Source organism: Physella acuta, unplaced genomic scaffold (genome assembly GCF_028476545.2).
Source record: "Physella acuta isolate Inbredline_101_S28 unplaced genomic scaffold, ASM2847654v3 ptg000373l, whole genome shotgun sequence".
NCBI classification, from domain to species: domain Eukaryota; kingdom Metazoa; phylum Mollusca; class Gastropoda; family Physidae; genus Physella; species Physella acuta.
In genome coordinates, this window is record NW_026731892.1 from 366,323 (window position 1) to 389,957 (window position 23,635).

At 30.8% G+C, this 23,635-nt stretch overlaps 1 protein-coding gene across 9 annotated transcripts; it reads left to right on the forward strand.

The window, feature by feature from the left end:
- Positions 1-245: 245 nt before the first annotated feature.
- LOC131941767 (tubulin polyglutamylase TTLL5) lies at positions 246-23,546 on the forward strand. Of its 9 annotated transcripts, XM_059301246.1 has the most exons (36): positions 246-327; positions 1,380-1,598; positions 1,749-1,858; positions 2,083-2,165; positions 2,339-2,445; positions 2,701-2,764; positions 2,865-2,931; positions 3,558-3,640; positions 4,498-4,567; positions 4,728-4,914; positions 5,128-5,219; positions 5,324-5,431; positions 5,576-5,657; positions 6,359-6,420; positions 6,642-6,733; positions 7,571-7,603; positions 9,286-9,333; positions 9,982-10,157; positions 10,305-10,367; positions 10,847-10,903; positions 11,602-11,644; positions 11,785-11,896; positions 12,151-12,282; positions 12,665-12,854; positions 13,141-13,258; positions 14,389-14,535; positions 14,623-14,744; positions 15,070-15,287; positions 16,830-16,871; positions 17,933-18,112; positions 18,851-18,943; positions 19,083-19,310; positions 19,502-19,809; positions 20,091-20,305; positions 21,552-21,633; positions 22,361-23,546. In XM_059301246.1, exons 2-35 carry the CDS (start codon positions 1,459-1,461, stop codon positions 21,625-21,627), a joined length of 3,948 nt encoding a protein of 1,315 aa, XP_059157229.1. In that variant the 5' UTR covers positions 246-327; positions 1,380-1,458; the 3' UTR covers positions 21,628-21,633; positions 22,361-23,546. The 9 variants fall into 9 exon arrangements, with proteins under 9 accessions (XP_059157229.1, XP_059157234.1, XP_059157228.1 ...); XM_059301251.1 differs by lacking the exon at positions 9,286-9,333; XM_059301245.1 differs by lacking the exons at positions 7,571-7,603; positions 9,286-9,333 and adding an exon at positions 8,347-8,439.
- Positions 23,547-23,635: the final 89 nt, after the last annotated feature.

Sequence of the window (23,635 nt, forward strand, 5' to 3'; positions counted from 1 at the left end):
TGTAGGCCCATATTTTAAATTTTTATAATTTAAAATTAACCTGGCCTATTAAATTTAATAATAGATCTAGATATGTAAGCCTATAGATCTAGATAGATATAGATTATGCGTTTCAGGAAATTTAGATTTACAAATAAATATTGATTCTAAGCCTAAAAAATACTAGATCTAAATAAATCTATCGCTAAATGCAAAGAACGAATGTTTAATGAGTTTTCTTTTAGAGTAGTTTCCCTTTAATCCATTGCTACGCTAGGATATGATTGGCCAATGAGCTTGCCCGAACACGATGGCGGACGAATTCCCCCATCCTTGCTTAACAACAATGTAAACACTATTTTACTTATTTGGTAATTTAAGTAGGCTACATATTTATATTCGAGAATTATTCTTTTAAATGTAAAAGCTTATTAAATATTCATTATGAATGTGTCTTTTAATTCAATTAAATTTCAATGAAATCATTCTTAGATCTAGAGAGATTCCTAATCTCAGTGAGTTCCTCAGTTCACAGTTCTCACTTCAGTTCTGTGAGTTAGAATAGCAATTCACGCCACATTTAAAATTAAAACTAAACTTTAAAATTTAAAATTTAAAACCTCATTATTTTAATTAGATTTAAACATTACCAATAACCTATCTTAAATGCACCAAACACTTTATTTTGTTAGTTCTTGCTCATTTGGAGCTACATTAATCATTTTTTAATGAGTTTTTAATTTTTTGGTGACTCAGGTCAATGAGGCAGTGCGGGAAAGTTTTTTCCATAATAACCTCCTATGAAGTAGATATATGAACCTTACCTAAATTTCAGTCTGAACTGCAGTGTTGACAATGCAGTCGATTAGATTTTTAGCAGAATATGCAGTACATTTTATTTTGTTACCTGATTTCTATTTACTATTTAATTAATTCGGGAAGACTTGTCCAGGCAGAGTATTAAAATATTTATTTAAGATTTGTAGGCCTATTTATTTTATTCTTCTTTTGAAAAATATTATCATATTAATTAAAGAGAGAAGCATAGTCTGCCACAACACTAGCGCACACATGTCCTAGTCTATGTACTTTGTTCACTAACTTGTAATGTAAGCTTAATACCATAAACATTAGTCTTATATGTATAGGCCTATATATATATATATATATATATATATATATATATATATATATATATATATATATATATATATATATATATATATATATATATAGATGAAGACAAGTGAAAATATAGTAATTAGCCTAATTGAAATTCATTATTCAATACAAATTAGTACAAATTTGAAAACTTGATAAATAAGTGAAAGTAGTAATAAATAAGTCGGCTAATACTAAATATCTCATTGTTTATGTACGTTTTTAAAATTTTCTTTCAGCCTTGTGGCAGTTTAAAATGGAAATATTGTTCTGAAATATCTTCTGCTAAAGCCACATTAAATAAAACGTAATCATCAAATGGCTTCTCTTGAATCTCGTGGCCCAGATTCAGATGGTAATGGATCATTGACACCATCAGAACAGAGTGAGAATGAAGAACGAAGTGAGAATGATTCAGATTATGAAAGTGATGATGGAGAAGATCATCTGGAACCTAAGTATGTTTTACTTTTGAAATAGTTTGAAATCCCTTAACTCCTTAATATTTAAAATCTAATCATGTATTTAATTATTTTTTACACAAGTCAGCATTTATGAAAAGGCTAAAACTTTATTAAGAAAGTTACTGGAAACTATTTTTTTTCAAGGGGAAAGGCTCTCAACGTCCAGTGGACTGGCTATGGTAAAAGAGTTCCGATTATCTTGTTTAATGCTGAGACAATTCTTAACAAAAGAACAGATTTTAAAACAGTCGGAGGTAAGTAAGTTAAGGTTAACTTGAAAAAGTGTCACGCAGACACTTGCTTATTTGTTACTTCCATTTTTATTTAATAATCACCAGCTAATATAAAACTAGTCCTATGATAAGCAAAATAAGACAAATTAAATCCTACATTAATGCTAGTATATAAATAAATTGCTTAGTTGTTTTGATGTGAAACAATCAAATGGCTTACATTTATTTTCATATTTTACTTCTAGAAAGGTACCATCTGGCTTTTAAGTTTGCCTCAACTGACTGCAAGATTGTTCGTAACATTTTATTATCACATGGATTTCATGAGGTTTGTATTTTAAAAATGCCTTGTATATTAAATTCTTGAAAAATCAATGGGGTTTAACAAAATTAAAATGAGCCTTTTGCAGGTGAAGTAAGATTGGTCTTTTCATGATCATTTGTACTTTCTAGCTTTATTTATATTAACTAATTCATAACAGAAGCCCAATGTTTTAATAGGTCCACCCAAACAGTATAGACTACAATTTAGTATGGAGCAATTCACACCTCAAGCCATTTACATTGAGAACCATGTCAGAGTTTCAGAAAATCAACCATTTCCCAAGGTAAGTTTGTTAGTTATATTTTCCACCCAGAGGGATAGAAATACTAAAATTAATCTGATTTCTGGTACAGAAAGGCACTTATTGAAAAAGAAAGTACTGTATGTATATATTTGTTTGCATGAAAGGATTAGCTGTATTTAAGAAAAAATTCTATAAAACTATTCAGCAAAATTTAAATTTACTGGATACAATCATTTGATGTGTATTAAAAATTGTAGGCCTACTTTGTATGTACTTTAACTACTCTCTTTACAGATCCTATGAGCTTACTAGAAAAGATAGACTATTTAAAAATATTCAAAGAATGCAGCAAATAAAGGTAGGATTGAATTGGGTAATTACTTTTGATGTTATTCTGGTCCTTAAATGAGAACAAAAGACTGATAGGACTTTCCAATAATGTATGTATTCTCTTTTAGGGTTACAAGCATTTTGATTTCATTCCCCCAAGTTATGTTTTACCTGGAGATTATCAAGACTTTTGTTGTAAGTTACAACTCTTTGTCTATTTTTAACATGCAATGTCTGTCGGTGGCTGGGTTTGTGGTTAAATCTTCTAACTCACTTTTGGCCCATTTGAATAGAGTTGAATCTTTCAAACTATCCAGATATGCTAATTATCTAATAAGTTGTTAAAGTAGTCAGTAAAAATTATTTTAAAGATTACTATATTCAATAAAAAAAGAGAACTAGATAGTAGGTGATACTTGATTACTCAGGAGAGGTCGCATTCACCTAAAATGTTTACAGAGCTATTAAGCTAATAAAAATGTTTTAAATGCATGTTTATAAATCTACTATTCATGTAGAGTGCTTTTTATTAGACTATATTAGCAATATTAAGATCAGCACTAAGCTAACTTTTGTCATGGTGGAGAGATGTCTGAAAGGCTATTTTAATTAATGAAAATTATTTTTATTTTCTAATTTTTAGTGTATTTTACAGCTTATTTTTATAAAGGTTTTTGGAAGTTTCTATTAATTATGGTAAAAAATTAAGAATGTATTTTAAACAATGTGGTGTTTTTTTTTGTTTATATATTTCAAATGTTGGTAATTTTTTTACATCATTTTCTAATTAAATTAATTTGACAGTTTTATTTTATTTTCAGCAAGCTTTTTGAAAGACAAAGGACCTTACATTGTAAAGCCAGTTGCATCCTCAAGAGGAAGGGGAGTTTTCCTCATAAATCATGTAAATTGTTATGTCATGTATTTTTTTTTTTTGTTGAGCTTCCTTATTATTACTTTCTCGTATATACGAAGTATAGAGAAAGTCTTGTAATCGTGCAAAAAAAAAAAAATCGAGATTTTTGCAAATCTCGACGTTTTACATCTCACTGATACGGAAAAACATAATTTTGCAATCTTGTCCGTATGTCTGTGTGTCTGTGTGTGTGTGTGTGTGTGTGTGTGTGTGTGTGTCCGTGTGTAAACACGATAACTTGAGTACCGTTACAGCTAGGTTGATGAAATTTCATATACAAGTATTTTATCAACATCGTAGATCCGTATCAACTTTTGAGCGATTTCGGATAACCGGAAGTGGTACTTTTTCTACTTTGAATTTTTCAAAAGCCTATAACTTGAGTACTATTTCAGATAGATAAATGAAATTTGATATGTAAGTAAAAGATCTAATTCTCTACCTTCTGTCAAATTTTGAGAATTTTTCGTTGACCGGAAGTACTTATTTACGCTACTTCCGATTTCTCAAAAAACTAATGTAAATTTTAAAAGTACTAATAATATTGCGCACTATTATGCGCTTTTTTATTCGCGTTCACTTGGTGTGCAATTAATTTGTCTACGAGATTTTATTCTATTTTTAAAACTTTAAGTATTTAAAATGGATTAAAAATCATGTCTAGAAGTCTATAGCCCGAGTTCCCATCCCCTGTTATTTTATATAAGAATATTCGAGAAAGTTTAGGGGAGATCACTCCCGGTTTATTTTTCTAAAAAGCATCATTTATGTAGCTTTTTTCTTGTTTAAAAAAAGTGTTATAATTTTGTTGATTTGTGATTTACATCCAATATGATATTTTTTAGCCGGATCAAGTTCCTTTAGATGAAAATGTTATCGTGAGCAAGTATATCTCTTCGCCTTTAGTCATTGATGGTATGCAATTTTGTTTTATATTTTTTTATTCAAACATATCCAAAGGCTCATCAGGCGATTGCTAACTGAGTGATTTTAAGATTCTAATTAGTAGTTCTACTCTAAGCTTTTAACAATTTTAAAATGTTGATTTGGAATAATAAAACCATTTGCTTAACAGGATTTAAGTTTGACGTTAGACTCTATGTGACCGTGACGTCGTATGACCCACTTGTAATTTACCTGTATGAAGAAGGATTGACCAGATTTGCCACAGTGAAGTATGAAAAAAATGTCAAACACCTGAGAAATCAGTGCATGCATTTAACCAACTACAGCGTTAACAAGAAAAGTCAAGATTATGTTAAGTAAGGATTTTTTTTTACTGTTATGGACTCTTGGTTGTCTACAATAGATCGTTTACATGATTGTATTAGACTAAAATGTTTGTCTCTCAGTTCAATTACTTTTTTCATGTTTTAAAAAAATTAAAATGTTATCTTCCTGTTTAATATAAATTTAATAATGGATCTTATCTCCATTTACCTAAAGTGTTAATATAAAATTTTATGTCATATAAGGAATGATGATCCAGATGTTGAAGACTATGGCAATAAGTGGTCTATGGGCGCTATGCTACGATATTTGCGGTCTGAGGGCAAGGACACGGCTGGTACTTTACCTCTTATTTTATTGCTCAGCTGTTCTTAGAAAAACATTTAATACTATTTAAAAAATGTCCTCCTAGCCTGTGAAATATTTGCCTGTTTACTTCAGCTCTCATGATGCGAATTGAGGATGTGGTTATCAAAACCATACTCTCCGTGGAATCATCTGTTGCCACTGCGTGCAAGATGTTCCAGTCTTTCAGAGGAAATTGTTTTGGTAAAGCACAAAGATTGTTTAGTTGTAACTTACAAAGTTAACACATTTTGAAGAGAAATGTTTATTTAGTTAAATTATTTTAGTTCATTATGATTAAAAGACATCTAATACACACTACTGTAATATTTATTCATTTATCTTCAGAGCTGTATGGTTTTGACATACTACTGGATGAGAACTTAAAACCATGGGTTTTGGAAGTAAATCTGTCACCATCTCTTGCTTGGTAAGTCTATGGTTTTACAGTGTAAATCTGTCACCATCTCTTTCTTTCTTTGGCTTTACTATGTAAATCTGTCACCATCTCTTTCTGTCTATGGTTTTACAGTGTAAATCTGTCACCATCTCTTTCTTTCTTTGGCTTTACTATGTAAATCTGTCACCATCTCTTTCTGTCTATGGTTTTACAGTGTAAATCTGTCACCATCTCTTTCTGTCTATGGCTTTACAGTGTAAATCTGTCACCATCTCTTTCTTTCTTTGGCTTTACTATGTAAATCTGTCACCATCTCTTTCTGTCTATGGTTTTACAGTGTAAATCTGTCACCATCTCTTTCTTTCTTTAGCTTTACAATGTAAATCTGTCACTATCTCTTTCTTTCTTTAGCTTTACAATGTAAATCTGTCACTATCTCTTTCTTTCTTTAGCTTTACAATGTAAATCTGTCACTATCTCTTTCTGTCTATGGCTTTTCAATGTAAATCTGTCACCATCTCTTTCTTTCTTTAGCTTTACAATGTAAATCTGTCACTATCTCTTGCATTTTGGGAGAAATCTGTTATTGTCTGACATCTGTCATCATCTTTTGGGTTTTGTTTCACTTGCAAGTTGTTCTGATGTTCATCAATATTTTGTTCCCAATATATTGTTGTAAATAAGACCTCTTGAGTTTTAATAGTTTGAATTTTTAAAAACTGTTTTTATAGTGACAGTCCACTTGACCTCAAAATCAAAACCAACATGTTATGTGACCTCTTTAGCCTTGCTGGTAAGAAAATAGTTTACAGCCAGATTTGTTGAAAGTTTTTATTTAACATAGTTGCTAGATATACATTCTTAAGGATGGTTTTAGTTGTGTAGACATTTTGTGATAGTATATGAGTGGAAGTATTTGTAGCAGTTAACATGAATGTATGTACAAGTATACTGGATGGCAAAGCTTGAAATACTGTGATATAGCTTTGAGATGTCCTAATTTATTTTGGGCAGGTATTATTTGCCATGACCCCATGATGCGTACTCGCCAGCAACAAAGTAAACAAAGCACAGAGATTGCAGCCAAACTGAAAAGTCGACTAAAGGTAAGAAAGCTAAACATTCTATGAAAAGTTAAAGGCTACTTATGATTTTCAAAACCTCTCAGTTTTGTTTAAGTAAGGTAACATAAAGCTCAAAATACAATTGAAATTAAATATTTTTATTGTTATTAAAGTTTTATCAGAAATTCTTATAAAACTATGACACAAACAAAACTTAGAAGTTATCAAATATTTATGAAATAGCTTTTGGTTTTAAATTATTTTTTTTATAGAGACAAATTTTTCCCCTTAAATTAAAATTTCTTTGTTCTTTTATTTCTTGGAGATCTAAAAAAATTACTATAAGTTAATCATCAATAGCTTTAATCATTTTTTAAATTCTGAAAATTTATTTAACAAAACACTATTTGTTAAAGCAGTTAAATTTTATGTTAAAATCTAACTGTGCACTAGAGATTATGTAATTGCATGATTCACTGTTAGAAAAGGTGTCTAGCATCACGCTAGTTTGAGCCTGGTATAATTGCTAGTTATTTTGGCTGTAAAAAAATTTGATTAGCCTTCTTAGCACATTTTTTTTACTATCTTAAATACAAAATTATTTAACTACATTTATTTGCAAACTTGATTTCAATTTTTTGTCTTTGTGTATGAACAATACATTTACTTATAAAATGGTATTTTTAATTGTATCTCATTTTTAGCATTATTTCCTCTTTATAAATCATATATTTATTTACTTCACATAAGTTTTCTGAACTGGATAGTGGGGGAGGGGGAGTCCTATTACTTCTTTAAGCTGATTTAAATGAATCATTTAAAAGATGGACTGAACTTGTTGCTATTCATTAAATTGGCACATAAAACCCAAATTTACAGTCTGCCCCTGTTAGACCTACATCAGCTAAGGTGGTAAGTATATAATCCATTCCCATAACTGTGTGAATCCTCAGCTTCTTAACTTACTAATTGTTGTATGCCCCAATATATATGTACTGAGAACTTGCAAACTGTTTGAGCAATGTGCTGAGGTGGACATTTAGAGGGGGAAAATCAATTTCAACATTTTTTTTATATTACAGGGTCTTTCTTTTCAATTATTTCTAGCACTATTTTAACTACTAAACAACTTTTTTCTTAGTGCAATAAAAAACAGGGAATTCATATTTTTAAAACTACATTTTAGTTATAGGCCTACTGTGTGAGGTTACAAGCGACATACTAACAACTTTTTAAAATGTATAATAATTATATATGTATAATTATAAATAATTATAATAATTGTATAATTATCTAAGAAATTTGTTTTAATTTTAGATGTGAGAAAAAGCTAACATAGCAAAAGTTTCATAACACAAATGTTTTGCCATGGTTTCAAACCTATTAAATTCAACTCAGCGTTTTATTCCCTAGTGGTTACTGAAGGGTAAAGGATTCAAAAATACATTGTCTTAACACATTTTTTTCAAAGAGGAAATAATTTTTGTATAAACAATCAAACTATACTTGTAATTTATAAATTCAATTTCTTCAGCTCTATCTTGTATTCCAGCACTGCCACAATTATTGAGCTAAATCAAATTAACAGTCAACACATTTTTTAAAGTGCTCATTTAATTTTCTTAAAGTACATTTTGACACTACTGTATTACTAGGGTGATATAGATGAAGCTTTAGCAGAGATGTTAAATCAGATTGAAGCAGCAAGACAAAATATGAAAGAAGCAGATTCCTGGCTTCTTAGAAGGGTAGATTGACCACAGTTGTGTTCTCTTTACTTTGGTTTTTCTTTCATGGTTAAAAAAAATTGCGTTTATTTTAAAATAAAAAAAGTAAATTTGAAGTGCTTGGGTTTCTGTGAAAATATTAATGCACAGTCCATTCTATTTTTTTTTGCTATATTAACTATTTTCAAAGCTTTTTAAATATAGAAATTTTAAATAGCATCTTTTTATATCAGGTTTTTCAGACATATTGGTTAAAAATTACTTTGCCATAAACATTTAAAATTGAGTTTCTATTATTCTCTTACATTATTGAGTATTTTTAATTCCAGTATTGTTGACTGATTCCTATAGGTATATCTGTCACATCTCACTAACTTGTTAAAATAAAAAAATTCAATCCTTCCATACCTTTTGATGGGTACTATGCTAAGAAAATTTAAGAATACATATTTCACTGATTTATACTGTTCAAGAAGATGATTAAAACATAAAAGGAACTACTTTTAGGGTGTAATTGAAATGTATCTATAGATTTTGAAAGTTTTTGAAAAAAAATTGAAGTATTAGTACTTTTAAAAAATTGGGGTAGGGTTGTTTTTTAAAATCACTTCTTGATAATTAAAGTTTGTGAAATCCATTATTTAGTTTGAGCCTTTGTTTGTTTGGTTTAAGTGATATGTGACAACAACTGTTTGGATATAAGCCCATTTCTCTGAACTTGCTTTTTAAAAAACAAAACTAAAGCTCTTAGGCAATTTCACCCAGTTTCGTTTTAATGCGTAGCAAGTATCACCTGTCTTTGCCTTTTTGTTCCAGGTTTAAATTTCAATTGTTTTGTGTTTTGCTTTATGTTTGTTACTATTTTAGGTCCACCGTGTTTGCTTGCCTGTCAAAAGACCGCCAAGATTCGGGAGGGTACTTTGTTTTTTGTTGTTTATTACACAGAAACCTGATATAAAAATATTCTCAATTTAATCAGATATTTGCTTCACTAATTTTCAAATAGCACTAACTAGTTTCTTTAGCTTCTTTACATTTTCTTATAAACATGTATTCTTTTAAAACAACTTTATATTTGTGATATATATATATATATTGTATTTATCATTAAATATTCATTCTATAAATTATTTTCTTAATTAAAAATCAGTGTTAATTTGTGTTACTTGTAATAAAGTTAAATACTATGTTCAACTATTGAACACTTTAAAAGTCTTAAATCATAAATGTGGAAAAGATTTAGATTGACACTAAAGAAATAGCAGTAGCTATTTGCTTGTGCTCTAAGTACACAACTATTTATTATATGCTCATCTTTTCCATGTTTATTGAATCAAAGAATCTACTCCAAATTTTTAAAATTTTCCCCCATAAGCTACTTCTTTTGTGCTTGTAAAAATTATTTTTAGCTAATGCAAGACTAGTTAAAGTATGAATACACAATAAACCAACCCTAAACCAATAAATCTTATTGTACAAGAAAAATGTAAATGCTTTCAGAGTTTGAGTAGAGAGTCCAGCAAGTAGTTTGTTGTTAGTTTCTTGTTAATTTACTTTGAACAGTCACAACGTCCTCTCTCAGCCACAAGTTCTGGCTCTAAGGAGCGCCAGACCCAGTCTGGGATGGCTGGCCTTAGCAGTGATGAGATTAAGATAGTTCGACGGGTTAAAGAGGAAGAGGTGAGAAAAGGAGGCTGGATAAGGATTTTTCCAACTACAGACAGCTGGGAGACCTATGGGTGAGACAATTGTGGCTTCAGTATGCTGCACTTAGGCCAATGATTTGTTGTCATTTTAATAACCTAATTAATCAACTCATTTTCTAATGATGTAGATAATTAGGACAAAGAATGAAAATATTTTCTCATGCCAGTTTTTGTTTACAGAAGTTTTCTTCAGTTTCCAACCTCTCACAATCTCATGCTACACCAAAGACTTTATGGAGAGAGGTCAGTTTTTAACTTAGTCACATTTGTCCAGTTCTCATATACATTTGTTACGTACAGTTTTTGTCAAATAAAAAAACCCATTTTAAAAAAATTAAAATCTATTAAATATTTAAAATCAATGCAGATGCAGTTTCTGGCAGTAAACATTGTTTTATAGAGTTTATGTTTTCTTAGCAAACAAATCATGGCCTGTTGTTTTTTAAGTTCTAAAATTGATTGAAGAGTTAGACATCCACAAAATAACAGTTACATTTTTGTCAAACAATTAAAAATCTCAGGTTGAATCTGGTGGTGCTATGTTGCAATTAATCTCACTTGAATTTGATAAAGATAATATTAAAGTCAAACCAACAAACCTATAGAGTGGAACATTCTTTTATAAAAAAAGATCTTTTAAAACTGTCAATATTAATAATTAGATAAAACCTTTTTGGAACAGATAGGGCTAATGTAATTTGTATACGTAATTCCCTCTTCAGGCACAAAGCACTTAGCAAAGCATCAGGTAGCAATTCCATCACCCCTTCTAGATCCAAGTAAGTTTATACTGCATACCTGTTGCCTTCCCATTGCAGTCAAATTTATATGTTTGAAATTGATATAAGCACAAAAGAAAGTTGAACTCATACCATTTATAATAATTTCATCTTGATATTAAAATGCTTCCTGATCATGTTATTTACAGTTTACATGATCTATTTATAATTTTGTAACCAAACATTTCTCTTTTGTTCCAAAAACGTTGTTTACATTTTTAAACGAACCAGTTTTCTATTTAAACCACTTAAAAAGCCATCTTAACAAGCCATTTAACTGTTAAAACATTTATTTCTAGGTGCTTGGTTAGCTTAATAATCATTAATAATCTAGTATTAAATACCCTATATAAAATAAACATCAGTGAAATAATAAAGAAATTATTAGAAAATAATTTTAGATAAAATAAGGTAATCATTTAAAAATAATAGCATTTGTAATCTACTTACAACAGTATTGAAATTGATATTAAATGCTATTTAGTGTAATGACTTGAATCAGCATCCAAATCCATTGTTACTAAGATGTACTGTAATAACTGTCATATTAAAGAAATTATTGCACTAACTTATTTTTGTAGAAACAAAATGGTCTATTAAACTATAAAAAATATAATAAAAAGGTTTTATGTCTATTTTATTAATTGAGATAGTTTTTTGTGTAGAGTTATATCAAACCTCAACTAAAATATTTTCAGAAGTAGTCTGCAAGTTCAGACCCCTGGTAAAGCTGAGCAAGAGGTCTGTTATATTTTCATCTGATTGCTTACAATATGATTAGAATCATGGGTATTAGGGGCAGAATTTTTCATTACATCTCAGTTATTCAAAGTTAGTTTTCCTAGAACTGGATTGTAGTTTTTTTATCTTTATATTTCTAGAAATTTCTAGAATCTTACACTCAAGCTCTTCTTCGAGCCAAACAATATGAAAGCAGATTAGGTCAACTTAAATCCAAGTCAAGACGAATGAAAAAGAAGCCTGCAAAAACAAGTAAAAAAAAGTTTTTTTTTAAAATTATGGTTCTTGTAATCATAAAAAAAACTATGTTATCCACTATATTTAAAATCAACCTAATATTTTAATATTTTTTGTGTAAAGTGAGGTAACTAGTCAGATACCCATCAGAGCTGGGTGGACACAGGGACCTCTCACATAAACTGTTCAAAAATAATATTTTTTGCCAGACTAATATTTAGTTGTAGGACAAATTGGATATATTTTCTGACCAAAAATTTCATTTTCAGAACCAAAACGAAATAAATTGGTTCAAGGAGTACATGAACAGGAGGATCACGCTGAACAAATTTCAGAAGAAGAAGCGGTTAATGATAAAGGCAAAGAGAATAAGGAAACAGAACAGAAGCTAGAAACAAAAGGTAATATCTTGGTCTTAGTCATTCATAAGTAAATGATAAACTAGTTATCTTAGGTCAAGAATTTTTTGCAATGAAAATTGAACATAATACTATAATAATAGTTTTTCAAATTTAAAAATGAATTTTAAAATATAAAAAAAAAAGTAAAAAAATAAATAAATAAATTCAACATTGAATTTTTAAAAACATTTTAAAAAAATAGCATTAAAAATAATTAAGCTGTAAAATAGTAAGCAGTAGTCCCTTGTCTTAATACATTGTTTCTACAAGTTATTTGGAATATTGTTTAAAGTACAGTTAATTTTTTAAACAAATCCTTTGACACAGTATTTAAAATTTACACATGCTTTAGATTATCAAATTGCTTGTTGCTTTGAAACAGTTGTAAATGAAGTAAAAGATGCCAGTGCAAAAAGTGTACCCAATGAGAAAGAAGAAGAAAAATCAGGTGATGTGGAGTCTGCAGAACTTAAACAAGCTCCAGAGCCTGGTCATCGCTCTCCCTCATTTTCTCCTACACCTGTTCCTAAGTACGATGTTGTAGGGCTTTTAGAAAAGGGTCATACACTGAGGTGAATGTCAAGCCATTTTTTTTAAACATTATCTAGTTGATGTTTCAAAACTAAGTTTAAATGGTGGATTTTTTAAATGAAAACAATAAGAATTAAAATTAATAAAAATATTAAAATTAATAAAATACTTTGTAACTAACAAATATATACTTTAAGCAAACACCACTTATAAATGAAATTTTTAGCCATACTGTAAAGAACAAGTCATCAGTTAAAATACCTGTAAACTTTAAAGCTAGCTTAAATAAATTTACTGCTGAAATGATGAATGTTTTGAACCTTTCAGCAAGGTACAAGCCAGGACAGCCTTTGCCATGTACTTGATTAGGGTTCAGCAAAGATTATTGTCTGATTGTGGAGGAGTTTTAAAGCAAGAAGATGTTGATGCTCTGAATGAACAAATGGTAAGTGTTTGGAATCATTTGATCAATAAACACAGGGTAAGGGATATCAATGTGTAGATCAATAAACACAGGGTATGGGATGTCAATGTGTGGAATCATTTGATCAATGAACAAATGGTAAAGGATATCAATGTGTGGAATCATTTGATCAATGAACAAATGGTAAGGGATATCAATGTGTGGAATCATTTGATCAATGAACAAATGGTAAAGGATATCAATGTGTGGAATCATTTGATCAATGAACAAATGGTAAGGGATATCAATGTGTGGAATCATTTGATCAATGAACAAATGGTAAAGGATATCAATGTGTGGAATCATTTGATCAATGAACAAATGGTACGGGATATCAATGTGTGGAATCATTTGATCAATGAACCAATGGTAAGGGATGTCAGTGTGTGGAATCATTTGATCAATAAACAAATGGTAAAGGATATCAATGTGTGGAATCATTTGATCAATGAACAAATGGTATGGGATATCAATGTGTGGAATCATTTGATCAATGAACAAATGGTAAGGGATATCAATGTGTGGAATCATTTGATCAATGAACCAATGGTAAGGGATGTCAGTGTGTGGAATCATTTGATCAATAAACAAATGGTAAAGGATATCAATGTGTGGAATCATTTGATCAATGAACAAATGGTACGGGATATCAATGTGTGGAATCATTTGATCAATGAACCAATGGTAAGGGATGTCAGTGTGTGGAATCATTTGATCAATAAACAAATGGTAAAGGATATCAATGTGTGGAATCATTTGATCAATGAACAAATGGTACGGGATATCAATGTGTGGAATCATTTGATCAATGAACAAATGGTACGGGATATCAAGGTGTGGAATCATTTGATCAATGAATAAATGGTAAGGGATGTCAGTGTATGGAATGATTGGAGCAGGGAATTGTATTCTTGAGTTGTAGCTAATACATATCCTCTATATTCATTAAAAGTCTTAAAAGGCAAGTTTTTATGTGTGCTGGTAAACAGATAATAAATGCATAGTGTTCATTATTAAAAGACTTTTCAAAGGAAACTAATTTTTTTCTGGACAAGCTGACATTAAAGATATAACTAACTTACAAAAAAGTCTTTATTCATCTTCATCTGCAGGATCTTGTCTTGCGGTTCTTGAAACGTGCAGCAGTAAATATACCTCAGTCATTTAGAGTTATAGTTCCTAGCAGAAAGCTACCTCTAAGTGACAGAAGAAGAATTCTAGCAAAACAATTAGGTGATTTTGTACACATATACAATAAGGTGAGGGGATCAAAGTTCTTTTTATTGGCTTATTGTAAAAATGTTTTTCATGTCAGATTTATAGAAGTGTAAATTTTAAAATTTCAGGAAACTGATAATCTGAAAGCTGTCAAGGTTAGGAATAGAATTGAGAACAAAAAGGCAAGAAGAACAGATAGTTCTGATGGCATGGATGAAACCAAGTTTGATCAGTTTGTGTACACAGCAACGTAAGAACTGTAGCTACTGTCAATCATTCCATTTCTCATTCACTTTTATCATGTAGGCCTATACATCAGTACATTGTGTGGTTTTTTTTTTTTCATGATTTTTTAAACATTTCCATATATTGTCTTTACTTTATTGCAATCTACAAGGTTTAGACATGTATCTGAAGAGTTTTAGTAAAAAAAATGTTAATATCTTAGGGAGGGCGAGCTGGAAGAACTGCTCACAACATACACAAAGATCCATTTCCATATATTGTCTTTACTCAATCTACACTGTTTAGAAATGTATCTGAAGAGGTTTAATAAAAAAATGTTAATATCTCAGGGAGGGCGAGCTGGAAGAACTGCTCACAACTTACACAAAGATCAATAGATCTGCTGCCATCTTTTTGGGAGGTGACACTAAGCCTAGTGTGAATATATCAGACTCAAAGAAGGAAATCTTGTCTAAACGTCGAGAAAATCCTGATATTACTGAGGGTACATTGCCAGCTGGCACGCTTGGTCATGGAACTGGAGATGATGTAACTAAAGGCCGACATGGTGAGTGGTATTAGCTGCTTGACTGTGGTCAACTTGCTGTCCATCTAAACCAATAGCCACTTTTGATCTGAGGCCTTTGGGAAACACGAAATGTCCTGTATTAAAATTTCAACCACCTCACCTACAACAAAAATCCTTTGTCTTACTTCATTCACACTTTGATTAATTCCAAGCTCAAACACCAAACATTAACAGCAATAACGTTCTCTTTTATCATGTTACTAGCCATCAGTACCCATTGCACATGAATTATAGGCCTATATTTTTTAAATGTTATACTTGTTTAAGAAATATATTTTATAGAATAGTTGTTTGTCAAAATGCAATGTGCTTTACTACACGTTGAACGAAATTAGTGAAAAAGCAAAAAATAACTAAATAGCTAAAAATCCAACACATTAATTATAACATAAACTACCAATTACCAATTAGAAAAATTAAAACTAAATATATACATTATTAGTCAACACAACACCATATTAAATGCCTACTCTGATTAAGTGTCTTAAATGTTTCAGTTAAAAACACGGCTATTCAATAGTACTACTATTTTTTTCTTAAGCTAATTTATTTTTATTATCTTTGGCCGAAAATATTGTATACATTTCATAGCGCACGTTTTGATAATTAGATCTAAATCAAATTTAGTTAATTTCTTCATATTCTAAAATTGGAAGATGTGGTAATCGAATCTTATCGCAGATGACGTCATTAGTATTGTGTATCATTTTCGGCTTTCTATTTTTCATTCTAATTTTTATCCTACAACCAATGACGCCATTAGTGTTGTGTACTACTTTTTATTGACATTGTATCGTAAAGATATTTTTCTCTGTGTTACATGATGTTATTTTGCCAGTGATAGTTTTTGCACTAATTATTAGTTCTATAGAGCATTCACAACTATAAACACTTCTCCTGTTGCATAATTAAAGTTGCGTTTCTACATTCGAATATGCCTTTATTTTTATTTTCCATCTTTAAATTAAAAAAAAATTTGATACCATTTAATTCATCCAACATATTATATACTGATCTCATAGCCTCGGAAAATATGTTGCAGACCAAACATTAACAGCAATAATGTTCTCTTTTATCATGTTATTCCAGCTCAACCACCAAACATTAACAGCAATAATGTTCTCTTTTATCATGTTATTCCAGCTCAACCACCAAACATTAACAGCAATAATGTTCTCTTTTATCATGTTATTCCAGCTCAACCACCAAACATTAACAGCAATAATGTTCTCTTTTATGATGTTATTCCAGCTCAACCACCAAACATTAACAGCAATAATGTTCTCTTTTATCATGTTATTCCAGCTCAACCACCAAACATTAACAGCAATAATGTTCTCTTTTATGATGTTATTCCAGCTCAACCACCAAACATTAACAGCAATAATGTTCTCTTTTATCATGTTATTCCAGCTCAACCACCAAACATTAACAGCAATAATGTTCTCTTTTATCATGTTATTCCAGCTCAACCACCAAACATTAACAGCAATAATGTTCTCTTTTATCATGTTATTCCAGCTCAACCACCAAACATTAACAGCAATAATGTTCTCTTTTATCGTAAGTCCTGGTCTTAAACTAGTTTGTTTTCTACTTTAATCATTCATGTAAATTTTTTGTTTTGTGGTTGCTAAATTGCAACAGTTTTTTTTTTTTTTTTATACTAATTAGCAGTAGCTGTGTTTGGTTGATTTTTTTCTAGTTGTATTTTGCAAGTAACTGTTTATTAGATGATAATCTATTTTATTCAACCACTACTGAATTTCATTCTCAGCACAGAGCTGTTTTCTCTGTGTGTAAAGTCTTTCTCTATGTGGCATATTTTTAAAAAAATGTTTTTTATTGAATTTTAAAATTGAAATGTGCTTCTGGGAATCATTATGTTCCCCTTATAAAATGAATTGGAATGTATGTTTAAAAAAATAAGAAATGTGTTGCTGTTTTACTTTGTTTGGTATTTGTTTACTTTATGTTACTTGCATCATTTGTTGTTTTTTTTCTCTTAACTTACCCCTTCTAACTAAAAAGATACTCTGATATTTTAGTTGTTTCTAACTATTGTTGTCATATTTTTTCCTTCAATGAATTTTGTTTAGATAGATTGCAATAATATAGATTAGATATTTTTAAAATTCTTTTCCTGCTTTGAAAACTAAGACATTAATAAGCTACTGATGTATAATATTTCTACAAACAGCAAGGATCAATAAGAAAATGTTTGTGCTGTAAAGCTTAAAACTGGTGCAAGTTTTGTATTGAGGTCTAAGCTTGTGTTTGGCTAAGGTCATTAGAGCTATCTTAAGTCCACTCAGCTATAATGTGTACCTGACAATAATCTACCAATATCAGGGTTACAGGCATTCACACAATCCATTCACATACCATGAGTAATCTAAAAAATAGGACAACTCTAGTTATTTCATTAACTTTTCAAGGGGCCTGGGCTTCCTTTATCAGGTAGTTATAATAATACTTAGACATATCATTTGTATTCTCTACTGAAAGTTGTTACCCATTTTTTAAATGTTGAAAAAGTGTTGGGCTAAGCTAGAATTGAATGGAAAGATAATTGCTTTACCTCCAACTTGAAATTTTAAATGTGTTTCTTGCACATTGTTTAGTCTCAAGCCAAGCAGTCTATGATCACCATACAGGAAAATTAATTGGAGCTGCCTCACGCCCTAGCTCAGTGCAACTCCGTAGTGCACCACAACACTCTTACTTGTCTGCTGTCTCAATTTACTCTCAAAAACTTGGAAGGCCGCATTCAGCCACAAACACCGGGCTTGCTCACCGTGCAGGTGAATATTCATCTACTCCAATTTTGTCCAATCCAAATAATTTAAAGCCACGAATGAATTGATGAAAAAAATGTCTGGTTCAGTAATGTTAGTATAGGTGTAGTCTTTTTAGAAGAAATCACAAACTATGTCAATGGGAGACCAGTCAGAACCATCTGAAGAGACTCAGCACAAATGAATATAACTGATATCCAGTAAAACTTTTCGCAGCTGTTAGCTAGCCTTGCGAGCATTGTGAGTCAGTTTTAGTTGCGACTTGCCTGCATGATTATAGATTGAAAGATTGTGTCTCATCAAATAATACAACTAATTCACTTGTATGGGGAGATATGTTGAGAAAAAAACCTATTATAAAAACTGTTGCACTAACCTTTCATTTTCAAGTATCATTGAACAGCTTTCTCCAGAAATAGAAACAGGAAACTAGCATGCATTAATCCTTACATAGTTTTGTACAAGTCTTTTTAATCACTACAAATTTACTAATGCTAATTTAACATGAATTTTCCTTAACATTTTCCTGTCTTGTTCATCATTTTATTGTACAAAACATCCTTAAATAATTTTGAAGAAAAAGTTAGTCTTATAGTACCAATCAAATATTTTTTTTTTAAATGAAGACTCATATAAAGAATTATTTTGGTAATAAGTATGAGTTAGGCAAATTCAGATAATATGTTGCATGTTAATATTGTTTGAGTAAACTAATCTGAGAAATGATGTTAACTTTATTTATAGGTCGTACTATTGGATTGCGACCATCAACTGCGGTAACCAATCATCAGACAATATCAAACCAGAATAAATTCAGTACATCTGATCCTGTAGTTGGTAGGTTTATTGCCTAGAGACATTACCCAAATCTCTAAAAATGATTGATAGTCTAAATATTTTATGTGCAGGGAAGGACATTTTCTTTTCTATGCCCTAGAACTATTATCCTACTTCTAACCTGTGCTATTACTTGTAGATACATTTAATGAGAAGGCAATTCAAGAGGCACTTCAACGTTTAGCCCAACGGCAGCAAGCTAGACAGTACTCTGCCCATAATGGCTCAACTGTCCTGAAAGCAGATTATGAAAGCATGTCCTTAAAGCATCAGCCTAATGATGTCAAGTACCAAGAAAGTCATCAGCCCTTCTTCATACCAACTCCTGGTCAATTGCCAGTTCACATAGCTAGTTCTCAGGGATCAGGTGAGGCTATGTTGTCACCTTTTAAGAAATACATTTTTGTAAGTTTAATAACTCCATGTTACATTTTTAATGTGATGTTATGTGATGTAACAATTTGTTGAGTAATTTGTCTTTACCAGTGAAAATAGGTAGATGATTTTTACAAAATCATTCATTTGAAAAAAATAAACCAATTAAATAACTTTTTGCAGGTCCTCACTTTATTTCCATGGAGGATCAGTTTGTACGGGGAGCACAGAGGCAGCCAGTCTTGAGTCAAGAAACCAGCCAAAGAGCAGCGTACTTATCCCGACCCATGTCACAGCCGTCAAACTTTCATCTGCACAATGCCAACACGACTTTCAACAGTTTTATAGAGGACCCCAAGCAAACTGACCATGCTTACTCTGATATAGATTCATTACTCCCTCATGGCTATCACATGGCCCCTTTTCAAAGTCGACAGCTACACCTAGCACAGCAACAAGCTATAAAGCAACGCATGATGGAACAAAGCAAAGTCAGTTTTACTCTTTCAAGTATTTTATTTTCAATTTAGAACATTAAAGACAACTTTTTTTAATGTTGAAAAAATTAATGAAATTAATTTCTGAATGAAAATAAAAAACCATGAATAGAAATTTAGACTGAACTTGAAATTTGGAACATCCTTTTTCTGCAATCTATTTATTCTAATATACAACATGGACCAGAATATTTTTGCTGAAATTAATTACTCTTTATTTAATGCAACCAGTCTATATTGGTTTTTTTAATTACTTTTTTTATTACACCGATCAGGTAATGATGGAACAGTCAAAGGCAAATTATAATGCCTTGGTGACACAGGCACAGAGCCAGCAGACTCCAGTAGACTCAGCTTACTCTCATATACATGATATTTGCTCAGAAGATTCCATAGCCTTTCCTGGCCAGAATCACCATTCCAAACCACATATACCAAAGCCACCAGATAATTTATCACACAAGAGAACAAGTGCTCACAGAGTTCACAGGTTGTTTTTATAAGCTTTCATTTAGTTCACTATGTCTGCTTGTGTGTTTGCTTTTGGGATGTGGCAAATGTAATTTAATTTTAACCCACTTCTAATGCAGCAATTTCATTCAAACTTTCCAGATACATAGTCTCCAATGACAACACAAATTTATAAAAAATCTAATTAGACATTAAGCTAGTCATTAAGATTGAATTTGAAAAGTACTAAATTCAATAATTAAAGGGGATATACCGGGCTTAAAAACTTGTGATTACTCTATTAGCTGGCAGTCGACAGTTACTTTTTTGCCTGAGCATCGACCATGGACTTTTAGAGATTCGACCGTGGACTTTTAGAGATTGTGAGATACTGTTTGGGTATTAGCTCAAATATTTTTTGTCAGTCTTTTGAGTGACCAATATTTTTTAGGAAAGATAGCAAATTAGTATTATTTTCTCATTTTCAGTGCACTTTAATGCTTATTATTAAGGATTTTTTATATTTGTTTTATTTTATCTACATTTACTCAAGTATCTTGTTTAAAAGTATAAACATCTACTAGCTTTTTCTCCTGATCTGGCACAAGCTGTATTTGCCCTCTGTAGTGACATGGGTTACCCAATCAAAATTAATTTTACGTTAGGATAATGTTTAAGAACTAAAGACTTGCCCACTTGTTGACCCAGAATCTGTTGATGACACCTGTTAAACAATAGTGGGGGTTCAAAAATACTTTTCTGTACCGGTAACCCTTAGGTGGTTATCTCAAGAATAATTATCTTAATGACCCACTTGATAGTCTTGTACATAAATTCTTTGTTGTAACTGTAACTCTTTAGTAATCGGGCAGATGAGGCTCGTTAGCTGGGGACAGCCACTCTTCTAGGAGAGACAACTCCAAAATTAAACAACTGCTGCCTTTTAGTATGTTCTTGGTTGGACAAAGGCTATGGAAGCAAATCCAAAAAGAAAAGCAGGCTGAAATCGGAGTCAATGGCCTCAATGGCACATAACCAGTTGACACGTAACGCTTAATTTTGTTGGAGGCGTGGTCGAGTCTGCAAAAAGCTCATGGTCGATAAATTCGAACAAAGTCTCGAGTTCAAACCCACTGGCAGATAAATCTCGATCCCCTTCAACACCAATAATTAAGAACGAAGAAGAAAAAGAAGAAGAAGAAGTAATTCTGTAAAAGTTGAGGTTAATTTATGTAACTGTAGATAAGATAATGAAATGATATCAAAATGATTATGTGATTCTCCAGAAGAGCAGATGTAGAAGAAAATAATCTCCACATGTACTCTAACTATATGGCAAGTGGATATGGATCTCAGAGTTAGCAAGAGGTGAGTTACAGTCTACTCATCAACTTTGGAATGAGCCAAATAGATATATATATATATATATACACACACATACATCGCTAGACTGCTAACCCGCAAGTCTGAGTTTGAATCCGAGAACTCAGTAAACATCCCTGTAAACTTTAATACATACACTAGTGTGCTGCACCTGCCATAGGACATATGCAATGGTTATGGCCTTTAATTATGAGAGCTTGAAAAATAACTGAACCATTATGGAATTATCAGGGCCTGGAGTCTGTTTCTAGTTTTACAGGTTAATGTTTGTTAACTCTTTACTGCCACTTGGCTACTCTGCCAAACTAAGTGTAGTACTTTAATTTCTGTGCAGTAATGTAAATTATTTATCCTATGTAGACAAAAATGATTTTAAAAAAGACTATATTGCTATTGTTTTAATTTTTAATAACTGGGTTAATTTTTTAAGACAAAAATGTTCTGTGTCAGACAGTAATGGGTTATAGAGACCATGGCAAGGTAGCACCATTTGGTTGCAGCTATATTTTTCATCTATATTAAATTAGAACTTATATTGCTATCCATATATTATTTACATTCCAAGTATATTTAAAGCTCCATTAACAATACAAAACAAACTTACTAGTTATTAAATTAACATAAGTAAATGTATTAGTAATCTTGCATAGTAAACAAATATATCACAATATAGAATAATCTAACTAAACATCCTTTTTTATTTTGCTTTCAGAATATTTCCCAGCATCTTTGTCCTGTTTGTCATAAATTTATTGAGTGAAACATGGAGTGGTTCTATAAAGTTCTTTGAGGAATGTGACATGACTGTTACTTGACCAGATGAAAGATAAAAAGCTGTTTGCCATTTGTATGAACGTTGCAGCTACCAAGTATCTCAAAGTATAAGATGTGATTCCTCTTGTTAGGGACAGATTAAAAATGAATCTACTTCTAATATTTGCTGATGTACAAATCCATTCCTTTCACTGCGGGTGTTTTCATTTTTTTTTCAAATCAGGAGAAATGTGTGTACAGAAATAAAGCTAAATGTAAAATTTGTTACCTAAAATTGATTAGTATAATATATTCTAACACTTGAAAATATGTTTGCTTTTAGATGCCTGTTAATTTAATTTGTTATGATAATGAGAATAAATTGTCTCAGTTTTAGCTCAGTATCAATGGCAATGTTGATTTATGTTGTAGAATGATTTGATGCTAACTTGAGAAAAATTAACATTCCATTTTCATAGTATTCCCACTTTAGCCATTTATATCACATTATTCTTGGCTCAAAATATCCGTCCATCATATTAACAAAGCTATGTAACTGTGATTGCTGTTAAATGCAGTAAAACCTAAGTGACCAAAATCTTCATCAATGTTAAGCAGCATTTTAGTTTTAAAAATAATACAAACTTAGAAGTGAATTTGTTTTAAACAGGTTGAGAGGACCCTTTAAGCTTATTTAGTCATGGAGTTTATATGTTCTATAACCCGTTCATGGTTTAAAACAAATTCTGGTTGATTTTCTGTCATTTAAAACATAGAGGTGGTTGTTGTCTGTATTTTTCAAAGAACTAAAAATTAAATTTTCAGCCTAATCTGAATTACTATTTGTTTTATAAATGAATACATTAATGATATTATTAGTTTGCTAGTAAAAAAAATTATACTGTCACATTTATTTATCTTCCAATTAAAAAATATCCTGTATATAGAGCATTAATGAAAAAATAATTTTTCATCATTTGAAAAATATTGTAGTTGAACTTCCATTTCTGAAAATGGCTTGAGCAACCCATGATAACATAGCAAAGCAGAATATGTAGTTATTTCTCACTCAAAAATCAAAATCATTGACCTTAAAATTGTATAGGGCATACATGATTTCTATTAAAATAAATTAACTACTTTAATGTATTTTTGTATTCTTTTGTTATTACAAATGAAAATTTGACAGTCTGGGGGCACTCATTACAACTTCTTATTTGAGACACTCACCTAA

What these genes read in the sequence shown, in the direction of transcription:
- LOC131941767 (XM_059301245.1), top strand. Translation starts at nt 1,459, where the DNA reads ATGGCTTCTCTTGAATCTCGTGGCCCAGATTCAGATGGTAATGGATCA. An exon ending in TGAGGGCAAGGACACGGCTG is followed by an intron (nt 5,220 to 5,323) that starts GTACTTTACCTC and finishes TGTTTACTTCAG; the next exon opens with CTCTCATGATGCGAATTGAG. An exon ending in TGACCTCTTTAGCCTTGCTG is followed by an intron (nt 6,421 to 6,641) that starts GTAAGAAAATAG and finishes TATTTTGGGCAG; the next exon opens with GTATTATTTGCCATGACCCC.